Genomic DNA, 12,707 nt, shown 5'->3' on the forward strand with positions numbered 1-12,707 from the left:
CTGCCTATAAGCAATATTTTGTCGTTTCTAATTTGGCCTTTGCAGGCCAGAAGCATGGCCATTTTGCATCGCATCCCCATCACAAAACTGCCATCTCGTTAGGGCCTTCCTAAAACACAGTGCTGATGTAGCTACTGCTCTGTCAGATTGGGTGTCCCAGTGACTCCTGGCTGCTGCGGATGCTTTCTGCCCAGGTTTGGAGGAGGGTTGTGTTTCTCCCAAGTGTGTAGAATAGAGAATGTTCTCTCATGATGGCATCGTGTGAGTGACCCTAAATTCCACCATAGTTCATCTCGTTATTTGTGAATTGACATAGATGCAATGCAGCGTTGCTGTGTCTTTGCCTTTACTTCAGGTGAGATTATTGTAATGAACTGTTAAAATTTTTTGCTTGAAATTTACCTGTAAGGTCCAACTGGTGTAAAGAATATTTGTCTGCCTGATAGTGGGATAAGCCATTAATTTGTGCTCTCGTTGCACCGAATTTCGATTCATTTCAGGGTACAGTAGGGATATTTGGAATTATTATATGAGAGTAAGTTCAAATGTGCAATATTTGAAGTTGGCTGGGAGATTCTTAGAGTTGACTCCCTATTGTAAGGATTAAATAGTTGAGTGCTCCTGTCATTTAAAGTATGTACCCTTTCTGATGACCAAGGAAGCTCTATCAGATAGATTGTAAGGGTCACTTTAAAATGTGATAGCTTATTTCTGGTTTTGAGTGTTGTAGCTGGGCTGCCAGCATTTCATGATGATTGTCACAGTAGATCTAATTGTGTTTATGCCTCTCATTATGATTGGCAAATATAATTTATTGGAGTTAATTGTTAGAGCATGACTGTTATGCCTCTCCAGTACATCAGAAGGGACATTATTATAAATAGACGATATTCATGGAGGTGGGAAGATTGCTAAGCTATTACTGTGCTACTTTGAAGATAACACAACGTCATTGTTCTCAGCTCCCTATTTTAACTACCAGTGACATTTGTGTTACTATCCCCACATGACATTTAGGGTTCTTTTCTTGCTTTGGTCAAAAGTCTGAGAGAAAATTCATGTTGAGTGTCTTGCCGGGAAAGAATCTTTACAGGTACAGAATTTGGTTTTTGAGAGATGTTGCTAAATAGAGATGAAAAACAAAGCTGCAGCAGTAGATAAAGTCTTTGTCATATAGTAAGAGAAGCTGCTATTATTTAGGTAATTGCAACTGTCTTATGTGTAGTAAAAACTTAGAATACAAGGAAGATTTCAAGCAAAACGCAGGCTTTTCCAGAAGCTGAAGAAGTACTCTAAGGGACAGGAGATCAGGACATCTTTGGCAATCTCTGTGGAATTTTTTCCATCCATTCTTGACTGGAGAGGTAGAGACACAACATATTGGTTCATCAAACATGCAGTGTTTCCTTGAACTTTTCTGCTATATCCAAGTTAAGAAAAATAAATACTGAAATACTTTTTAATTGATGGGAAAGGTATCTCTCCGTCTTCGGATTCGGGTGGAAACTATTTGTTCATAGGAACATAGTTACCTGCAATTATTGCCCTGGGTATGTTTCACAATAGAAGATACCCTGAGGGTCACTCTGCTCTGGCAAAGGGTTGTTTCAAAAAGTATAGCAGGAAATCTAGTTCACAGAGATGTAATCTATACTGGCAGAAAAGTGCTTCCAGCAGTGTAGCAAATACTCCTTCCCCAGACAAAATTATGATACACTGGCAAAAAGACAGATTTTACTGGTTATAAATTGTCTTGAACAAGGGTTTTTAGCAGCCTGGAATGGTCTTAATATGATACATTAACTGTTATAGTTACACTGACTGAAGTGTGGGGCCTGGTTTGAAATTGCAGGAAAGCAATCCAAACTCATCATCAGAACAGTATGACAAATTATCTCCGATATGTTTATTCTAGTTGTCATTTGGACTTAAATTAGGGCTAGGCTGTTGACGATCTACTGAATCACCGAGACAACGGTATTCGGTCAATTTGCACAATACCTCTGTGTAACGAAGTTGCCGAAAATGTAATCCTGAATGTGCCAAGAACCATCAGAAGTTCTGTCTTCAAGAATGTGGTCCTAATTGAGACAGCAGCTGGGCCACAGTGCTTTTATCGACAAGCAGGAAAGCACGCACCAGTGCTTTCCATACCAGCACGCCGTGCACGTCGCGCAGCGTTCTCTGCTGTAAAAGGCTGATTGGCATGTACATGGTCAAAATTGGAGGTAACTACAGAACAGAGGGAGGTGGTCTCTAATAGATCCAAAACACGGTCAACCTCCTCCAGTAGTGAGGGTCATATATAGATTTTCTGATGACCACTTAAGATGTTGCTTCATTTATAAAATGACGGTAGTAGTCACCTATTGACTTGGAACTGAAAGACTTTGAGCTGAATGGAGACTAGCTGGGATGCTTTGCTCTCTCTTGGACATTTTTCAGTATTATCATGGTACCTAATTTATTCAGTTGCTGTTCTAAGATAACAAAAATGAATCTTTTCACACCTCTTGAAAGAGGCCGTTCACGATAGGAAACTCTCTCTAGCCAGATCAGACAGGCTGTGTTTTCAGGCAAACGGAATGCTTGTGCCAGCATAATAGATAAAATGCTGGTAGTGTAATTTTAAGAAACTCTCTAATAAGAACATTTTTGGTACCTCTTGTTGATATTTAAGTTTCTGTTGGTTATCTATCTTCTAAAATGTACTTTGAATGGACTAGGTATCTAATCTGTATTTGGTTCACGGAGTGTGCATGACCTTTAAAAGGGAAACCTGTATGAGTTACAATCTTAACTTTCTTTATAGACTTGTACAAATCACCCAACTTTTGTAATGTCTCGGTGAAGTCAGCCTGTGCCAAGATCGGAGCAGGAAAATGTGATTGCATTTCAAGGATGATTTTGTTATTACAATATTTAGTTTTGTTTCATTTGGGAATGAAGACAGTTCCTACATCACTTGTGAAAGTGGATGCAGTCCATCTGTCTTGGAGAGGTTTGCCCTGGAAACTACTGCCAATCAGGCAGAGCGCTGAGGAGCTGGGAGCATGAGTTACCAGAGGATTTTTTTCTGGGAAAATTACCTTTCCAGAACTCCTGGGTTTGTGACGAGGATACCATAGCATTAGTTGGATTATTGAATTATTAAAAAAAAAAAAAATGTTTTACAGATAGTAATCAAAATTTTAATATGCTACAATACGGAGGCCAGTCTCTGAAGGAAACTCTGTTTTCCAGAGCTTTAATAACTTGAAGTAAGTGGAAAAACAGGAGCTTCTGCTAATATAGACACCTCAGTACATCTTAATGCCTGTCTCGGGCACTCCAGTTTGAGCAAATTGATGACTACGTAAGATTAAAGTCTGAGCTGAAATTACTTACATGTAGGAAATTAATGGCACAGTAAGATTACCATGTGATGCAGCAGGCGTTCTTACCTGTTTTTTATTTCTTACATACATGGACCGGAGTCTTGTAAGAAAGTATCTCCCCAGGCTGGGATCGCAGGAAGCAGCGGAGGTGAGAGGCAGGTGGTGCTGCCTGCACGGGCAACAAACCGGGGGCAAAATGCTCTCGTTAGCGTTGCCTTCGTTTCCCGAGCATGCCAGGGACGTGCACGGCTAGCAATTCCTGCCAGCCTGAGGAGGAGCAACGCACCAGTCTGCCACGTTTTTACACGTCTTGAAACTAATCGCCTTTTCATGTATTTTCTTATAACTCTAATTTTCTGCTTACCTGCAGCTGAAGTTCAGAGTGAAATTGAACGGATTTTTGAATTAGCAAGGACGCTGCAGTTGGTAGTGCTTGATGCTGATACCATTAACCACCCAGCTCAACTAAGCAAAACCTCTCTGGCTCCAATTATAGTATACGTAAAGATTTCTTCTCCTAAGGTAAATATTTTACTGATATTCATGCTGTTCGAGACACTTCTCCCCCCCTTCCTTTTTTTTTTTGTCTCAGATGCAGATAACATGTCCTCATTAAGGTTCAGAGCTAAATATTGTTATTGCTTCCCCTTGGATGGTGAAATATTATTAATCAAGAAGGTATTTTTGTGTTTTTCGTGTTACCAAACCCATTTTGGAAAAAATGCTGTGGCTCCAGTGGTTTTTTAAATTTGGATTGCACTTGTAGTATCAATCACATAAGTAAATGCTAAATCAAAATAATACAGAAACGAAAGAAAGATTTTCACATAATGAATATCAGACTGATTGGTAAACTGTGACATCTCCTGGTAATGTACTCTTTCATTCTGTGAAAAAACCTGCACAGACCTTGTGAAGAGGCGTTTGAAAGAGAGGAACAAATTATGGGAAGAGAACTCAGGAAAGCAATTAAAGAATTTCAACTTAGAAACAAACAAAACCAGAAGCAGCAGAGGAAAATAGGAGGGGAACTTTTTAGTGCTCCTAACAGGAAAGGAGATGTTGGGAATTAAATGAAAATTAGCTTGTTCTGGATGTAAACAGCACGGGAAATTCTCCTGAAGCCAGCACATGAAGAATTTGATCTGCTCAAGTGGAGAGTTAAAAATCTAAACGTTTTAAGTGGTTATATATGCACATTAAGTCCAAACCTGCTCACTTTTATTAATGTCTTATTTTTCACAGGTTTTACAGAGGTTAATAAAATCTCGAGGGAAATCTCAGGCCAAACACCTTAATGTTCAGATGGTGGCAGCTGATAAACTGGCACAGTGTCCTCCTGTGAGTTACTGTTAATTTATGTCTCATCTTTGAAAGGTGCCTTTCTTTTCAAGCAGGAGGTTGATTATGTAATTTATGGGAATGTTTGCCCTCTCCTGGCCATATTTCACTACTGCTTTTTTGCAGAACTCTTCCTGAGGTCTCTGGGCTCTGCACAAGGGTGCAGGAGAAAACAGTCCTAGCCACACGCAGTTATTAGGATGTGTGCTGAATACAGTCACCACTTGAACAAGCTGAGCATTTGCTTTACTTGATAATTCTTTTGGGGTTACCGGTTTAAAAAACTAACCCTCTTAGTGACTGTGTTTTATCTCTGGCAGTTTAGGGTTGGGCTGGTGGTTTGGGTAGCTCCCCTTGGGCATACGTCACCACAGCCCGTCACTGCTGGCGTTCTCGGACACGGTTTTGGCAGAGCTGCGGGGTGGTGCGTGGCAGTACTGCAGAGAGCTCTGCAGTTCTGTTGGTGTGCACTGAAGCAAATTCTTTCAACTTCCACCTATAGAGTGGAGAAGATGAGACCCCAGCTGTGTTTTGAGCATGGCAAGCATTACTACTTGCGTAGTCAACTGTCAAGAGTGTGAGTAAGACACCAGAAGACGAAGGTGCAGTTCAGTTGCAGATACAGGCATTTGCTGTAGTTACAGAGCTGAGTGAGGGGGATGTTTTCATCATTTAAGTTCGAGCCTGTCAGTTAAGAGGCTAGTCTCCTCAGGTCCCCAAGAGGTCAATGAAGAATGCTGTGTAGGCTCTCAAAGCTGCCTTCAGGAAGAGTTCTGTCTCCCTGACCAGGGAGGGACCAGAGGCAACTTGCCTCCTAACTTTAGATGCCTAAAATTAGACTGTGTGACTCATCTCTTGCCTAATATTTGTACGACATTTGAGAACTGGATGATCTGTATTACTTGTGTTTCTTAACTGTTATTAGTTATTGGTCTTAGTTTGTCTTAGTTTTCTCAGTTATTCTAGATATGGGGAGTGAATCCCTTTTCTTGCCATTCCATTTTGTTCCAATAGCTAAAACCTTCAATAGTTAACCTACCTTTCTGGATATTTGAGTTTTAAGATTTATGCAAACTACCTCTTCCTATCTTCATTGACTATCATTAGTGTATTACTAAATGGAAGTCATGAGGACTTGCTTTGGCAAGCGTAACACTAGTGCTAGTTATGATTGCTGTCTTTTGTATCAATTGCATCCCCCTACAAAAATGCAAAAAAGGTGAAATATCTTAACAGAAGTATTAGAAATGTGGTTCATTTTTGGTGAATGTCTCTAGCTGATCTCCCTTTAGCTGATGGTTATTCTCACTAAAACCTTTCCTTTATCAGGAAATGTTCGATGTAATTCTTGATGAGAACCAGCTTGAAGATGCTTGTGAGCACCTTGCTGACTATCTGGAAGCCTACTGGAAGGCCACACATCCACCTAGCAGCAATCCTCCTAACCAGCTTCTCACTCGCACACTTGCAACAGCCACTCTTCCTATTAGCGTAGGTCCAAATATTAATTTACAGGTACAGTTTTTATGCCATTTCTTCTTTTTTTTTCTATAAACTTCTTCCCCTTCCAAAGCACAGTGGTAGTCTGATACTGGAATATGCTGAATATGTCTTACTGTTGCTGATAGAGTAAGAGCTTTTTCAGTAGACATTCACCCATTTTCGGTATAAAAGGCAAATACAGGCACAATATTGTTATTGCTATTCTGTTCACAGTAGCATGTGTTTACATATTGACTAGGGGCTGGTTTTGATTGCAAGGACTAAGCCAGCCTGACTGAAAACATACAGAGATGTGAAGTGCGATACTTGAGATTTCATTGTGCCCAGGACGCCACTGTGCCAGTAATATGTGTACCAGCCACAAGCATTTTTATGGCGGGCCATATGTAATCCAATCAGAGGAATAAAAGTGGGCTAATCCTGTGCACGTTACAGCCTCTGGTAACTGTCTGACTGATGGGCACCCTACCGCTAATAGGCAAGTCCCAGCCCTAGAGGCCCTGCAGGACAAATTGGGTTATGTACAGAGCAGATCCACAAATGTTGGAGGGAATCTGTTCCTATCCTGCCACAGGCTATAAAGTTGTAGAGGTTGAAAATGACTGACTGAATTAGTGAAGTCTCAGGGTCAAAAGTGGCCCTTCCAGTGTTTCCTTTGTTCTTTTATTCATTGGCCATTGCTGTGAAAAGTACATACTTGCTTCAAGCCAAACTCCTCTTACATAAAACCCGAGTCCCCACTGCACATTGTGCAGAAAGACCTTGAGAGGCAGCATGTTCTGAACACCAAGGGTACTGTCTAGCAAGCTGGGAAGAACAGGCTTTATTCCCGCCTCCGTACTGTCCTGCCTGTTGACTTCGGGCATATTGTGTTCTCTCTTTTTCTCCTTCAACTTTTGCTTTGTATAATTGTATTAAGGTTTTCAGCATAAGGAGATTCTCTCCTTTCTGTATGTGTTGCATGGCATGAAATGAGGTCTTTAAAGATGCTACTTTATTATAAACAGCGAGTGATGCCTTGAGGCCAAGAAGATCCCAGTGGTGTTTAAAATACATCTGTCCCAGCTCAGATAATGGCTTACTCCATCTAAATTTCACCTGCATTCCATATATGCGCATAAGTTACATACCTATGTCAGTCAGAATTCGTAACTTCGGCTGAGAAAAATGCCTCCTCTTAGAAAATCAAAGAAAAAAAAAATGTGCACCCAAATCAAAATGGCAAAAGATTACTTTCTCTTTTTATGGTCTTGCAAAACAATTTTTTGTGTCAAAGAATTTATTTCCCATTAGAAGACCACAGGCTTTACAGTTCTGTTCTTTAAGAAAAAAAATTGCTTCAGCCACCTTGCAGGATATCTCCTTCTGTTGCTTTCAAAAGCAGTTGCAGGAAAAGAGACTGTAAGCTATAGCTCATTTCTACCTTTTTTTTTTCTGTCCTCAGAGCTGAAACACCCTGAAAAAATTGTGAGCTGGAAGAATTTCTGAGTATGAAATTCTGTATTGTTGTGTGCAGACTTGCTAGATAAACTTTCCTTGCTTTCTAGACTTATTATTTTGCTCAAGATTTTGTTTTTAATGCCTTTGGGTGTGGATTTATAGTTCACTTACTTTAATTATTAACCACATTCTCTGGAGGAACTACACAGAGCTATAATACAGTTTTCCGAATGTTGTGCTATCTCTTTACAAATTAACGTATTTTTATTTTAAGGACTAAAAATGAGAATGTGTTTGCAGTTTCACAGTTTGTTTGTAGGTCTACTAACCCAAAAGTGTGAAGCAACGGGGGTCCCTTAAGGAACATAGAACTTTTACGTTCCTTTTGTTTCATTTTCCTATGGTACCTTTTCAGCTGACATCTCAAACCTGAGCCTGTCACCATCTTGGAATAGAGTGGGTTTATTTTCTATTCATGGTGGCTGAACCCATTCTCTCAATACCATTGTCCCTCTATTTGGAGAATTTAAAGTCTATGTCTATGCCATTTTTGTGGACTGCTCTGCAGAGAAGAACCATGCCACCAGCCATTTGGCCTGGAGGGGCCACATCTTCCTGCAAAGCATTTGAGTCCTTCTCCCCTCGGTCCAATGCAGCACCCCTTGGCCATGAGACTTAATTGGGTTTCCTGGTTTTTCAGTCCCGGGTGTACATTGGAATGAGAGATTTGTGTTGCCAACTGCAAGAGTGGTGTTTTTATATCGTGATGCTGACTGTGTGCATTGCATGGCATGAGGTGCTTGAAGGTGTGAGGCCTCCTGGGACTGTTTGAAATGAAGTCGGTGAAGACCATACACCTCCTTGTCTATCTGATGGAGATCTTTGGAGCAAACTGTCCTGACAACTGTTCTTAGGTTTCCTCTCGTAGGGAAATAGTTGGCTAATTCCAAAAAGAAGACTGGCATACGCATACGGTGTGGGCGACTAGGGACCACTGCATGAAAATAGGGAGCAAGGCAGACTGACGCTGTGGACACAGACTTCTCTCTCTCCTCTTTCAGCACTACTTAAACCTCTTTCCAAGGACTCCTATTTCTTTGAAATTACAGCCTGAATAATGAAATCAGCTTATCTCAAACTTGTTCCATTTTAGGCAAAAAACCTCATGAGATTGGGCCATAAAATTCCTGGACTGTGGAATCTAATCCAATTCAGAGCCCTGATTTGGTTATGAACTACAAGCCAGTTCCTAATCCAGCTTCAAACATTACCTGCTGAGTGTCCCTGTAATATAAATAGGGAAAGTTACTGTCGATGAATTTGCCCATAAATCCCAGTAGCCCTAACACTATTTCTGAAATTGCAGGTATTGGTTCTAAATTTATTGGTTGTGCTCCTCCACACGTACTCGTCATAGCAGAGAAGATGCATCTGAGTTTGTAAAAGTATTACTCTGTTCCAAACAGGTTCAAATTTTGCATTTCTTCTCCAACCACAGCAATGACAGATTTTATTACTCATATTTATATATATATGTGACATTATGTATATAAAATATATATATATTTGACATTTGACCATATGACAGTTAAAGGGTTTCATGTGTGTACCCAGTTTACGTGCCTTAAAAACAGTCATGGTTGTGAACTAATAAAAATGTATTTACACATCCAAAGCAGGCATTGCTTCAGACTCTTTAGCTTTTCTCTTGAATCCATTTATAATTCACCACTGTTGAGTCATTTCTGTTCACCTTGAACACATCTGTCCATGTTTACAATTACTACATTCCTTTTCTGGCAAATCAGAATCATCCTGAGAATCATAAAAGCAAGAACAAAAAAGAAATTCGACCGCGGCTTCTGTGTCAAATCAGGAACACATGGAGCAACCCAGCTGCTTGCTGGGAAGTTTACAGAACAAAATGTTGTCGTAGAAAATGAAGATTTGTCAAATTTATCAAATTGCTGATTTGAAATATGTTGCTTTTTATAAGTTTCTGATAAAATATCGGTTTGTTCCTGTCCAAATCTCTGTCATCTTACTTTTTGGGTTGCTAGGAAACCCCCTTACAAGGATGTGCAGCTGAAGGACAAAATTTCCTCCTTCCCTTACCTCTTTTCCACAACATAGAAAGACTGAAAGAAGACATGTCCATGAGCTGCCCTGGAGGCAATCCTTATTTTTAGACAAGGCTGAACATACAAGGGCAAACTTTAGACTAACTCTGGTAAATTCTGAACAGTGTCACAAACAAATGCTTCTGTAACTTTGTTAAAACCTACTTCAATTTTGTGCCAGTAGAGGTGATTTTGTCTTGAGGTTCTTCACCTCACGTGAGAAGGAAAATTCAATTTCACCATAAACTTTCTTAAAATTTTGCAATTAAGCTTGAAAAATCTTTGGCTGTGGTTTGGGAATAAAAGCAGGTTTGTGTAATGAAACCCCCAGATGAGTTAAATAATGCCACTTGTTCATTTTGCAGTGATTTCAAAGCATTATGCTGGTGGAGAATAGGTTTGATATTACCTGGTAATTTTCATTTCATTCTTTTAATAGTGGTGGTGTGTTCAGAAATTCTTTAGGTCATAGTATCACTCTCCTCCTGCTTTACTTGGCAATGGTCTGTATTCTTCAGCTGTTAAAATTATGAGGTCAAAGTTTAATCTTTCATTACCATGAAGAAATTGAATTATTGCTGAGAAAAACAGAAGGTCAGTGATACTATTAGTATCATAATACAAACGGTGTTCATACCAAGTTCAAATGCATTTTCTTAAGGGGAGAAAAAAAAAAAAGCAAGCTACTCTAAAAGAGCCAAGGTGTTGTACTTTGGTTTGCTGCTGGAATCCTCCTCCTCTAAAATCACTTTCCTACAATGGCTGTTTCCAAGCAGGCATCTGTAAACTCCCAACTGATACCTGCCCTCTCCTGGCATGATATGTCTTCTTTAATTTTTCTGCAGTTTGTCCTGCTTCTGTGCACTCTCTTTTTGTCTGGAGTGTGGTAGGCAATTATTGCTAACTGGAATACTCGGAAACATCACAGGAGATGAGAAAGTGTCAGAGAATAACCGGAGTGCCACCCTCCATTCTGAGAGAGAAAGGAATTGTTTGTATTATAATACTGTATTTTCAGTAAAAGTTGAATTCTAATTTTTTTTCTAGTTTAGATTCAAAGTGGATTGTTGTGTACTTTAAGTTTTATTGCTTTCATGATACTTTCTAGTCGAATTTGATATTGGGGAAAGTTTTTGAATGTACGTGAACTTAACTGCTGGTTGTGATAGCAGGGATCTCAAGGAGACCAGAGGAATGACCATTCAGTCCCTGAACGCAGCGGTTCACAAATCGAAGAGGAAGCACGGGTTGAACCCATCAAGAAATCCCAGCATCGCTCTTCCTCAAGCCAGCACCACAACCATCGCAGTGGTGTTAGAGGCCTTTCTAGGCAAGAAACTTTTGACTCAGAAACACAAGACAGCAGAGATTCGGCCTACGTAGAGCCAAAGGAGGACTACTCACATGAGCACGGTGACCACTATGATTCTCACAGGGATCACAATCATAGAGACGAGTCCCACGGGAGCAGTGATCACAGACATAGAGAATCAAGGCATCGCTCAAAGGAGAGGGACCGCGAGCAGGACCACAATGAATGCAACAAACAGCATAGTCGTCATAAATCAAGGGACCAATATTGTGACAAGGATGGGGAAGTGATATCGAAAAAAAGAAACGACACAGGAGGATGGAACAGGGATGTTTACATCCGTCAGTAACTTTTGCCTCTGGCAGTCTTGTGTTTCTCTGAAGTCTTGTAACAATGTCCCCTGAAAATATCTTTGGGTTCTTCACTGCAGAACGTATGGTATCTTTCTGTATGCCGATTTGTACTGCTGTTGCTTGCATAGCAATAGCATGAAATAGAATATTCATATACTTATTTTTTTGGTTAGTGCTATATGAATTAGCGTAGTACAACTGCAGGGTTCCTGATGTTGTACTATGCCATTTTTCAAGCTGTTTTTTGGTAGCTGCCACTTGAACAATATCTGTTGCCATCAAGGTGTTGTTAGTGTTTTTTAAGACAAGGTACATTTGATGTTTAATAACTTCCCATGTATTCGGCAAGCCAGAATCAGCACATAAAAAAAACCCTAAAATTTTTTGTCTGCTCTGATTTTTAATTTGTATGCACTTGATTTGCATATTGATTTAAGAGCCACTGTCTGTTGCTTGTACCTCTGGTGGACTCCATTTGAAGACGGAATTCAGTCTTGCCTTACACACAGGGGATCATAAAGTCCAAATCTATTTTCTATGTACTGGTACTGTGTACTGTATATACAGTTTATAAATGTTATTTCTGCAGACACCTTCTTACTATATAAGTTTGATCACACTGTTTTAGAGTCCTAATGCCAAGTCAGCAGATTTGCTTTTGAATTACTGGCAACTGGAACTAGCCTCATTTAGGAAATCTGTAACAGTGTTCAACCTAATACTTTTTCTTCTGTAGCAGAAAGCTTATACTTACTGTAAATACGAATGAGCGCTTGAGATAAAGGGTCTAACTCTTCTACCTTACGCTGTCCTTGCAAACCCGATTTTGCATTTTGAATTGATGGTAAAGGTAACGAACTTACCACTATAAATTATTCTTCTCTGTACAGGTCACGAAAATGCAATGGGCACAGCTTAATTTTTGTTCTATTGCCAGAATAATAGAGCACACGTGACAGAGGTGTGTATGTGAGTGGGTGGGTGGTGGATGCGTACGTGTGTATGTGCACGTTAGGCAGCAAAGTGTGAGAATCTACTGAAGAAAACAAAGGTTACTCAAAAGCCCAACAAGTCTGTTTCTTCATTCTATCTATTAATTTAAAAATCCAAATTGCAGTCAGGGAATATGAGGGAGTTTACTGACCCAGGTAATTGAGAAAGCATAAATCTGCTGGCTCTTTGTTGAGACTTCAGGAGAGTAAAAACAGGCAACTGTTACTGTGAGTGTTTCACTGGAAATGTAAAATCTCTGTGTTTTAGA

The 12,707-nt window shown here is 39.9% G+C and overlaps 1 protein-coding gene across 1 annotated transcript; it reads left to right on the forward strand.

Annotated features, from left to right (window-relative positions):
* Window positions 1-2,206: 2,206 nt before the first annotated feature.
* Window positions 2,207-11,823, forward strand: CACNB2 (calcium channel, voltage-dependent, beta 2 subunit). The gene is made up of 5 exons (XM_010281671.1): window positions 2,207-2,228; window positions 3,748-3,899; window positions 4,623-4,718; window positions 6,048-6,233; window positions 10,951-11,823. The coding sequence occupies exons 1-5, from the start codon at window positions 2,207-2,209 to the stop codon at window positions 11,440-11,442; spliced, it is 948 nt and encodes a 315-aa protein (XP_010279973.1). The 3' UTR covers window positions 11,443-11,823.
* Window positions 11,824-12,707: the final 884 nt, after the last annotated feature.

Source organism: Phaethon lepturus, unplaced genomic scaffold, assembly GCF_000687285.1.
Source record: "Phaethon lepturus isolate BGI_N335 unplaced genomic scaffold, ASM68728v1 scaffold38402, whole genome shotgun sequence".
NCBI lineage: Eukaryota > Metazoa > Chordata > Aves > Phaethontiformes > Phaethontidae > Phaethon > Phaethon lepturus.

Bases quoted from the DNA above. Each gene is read 5' to 3' on its own strand.
- CACNB2 (XM_010281671.1), top strand. From the start codon at position 2,207: ATGTACATGGTCAAAATTGGAG. The intron at 2,229-3,747 runs GTAACTACAGAA...GCTTACCTGCAG, and splicing joins GTACATGGTCAAAATTGGAG to CTGAAGTTCAGAGTGAAATT. The intron at 6,234-10,950 runs GTACAGTTTTTA...TGGTTGTGATAG, and splicing joins GTCCAAATATTAATTTACAG to CAGGGATCTCAAGGAGACCA.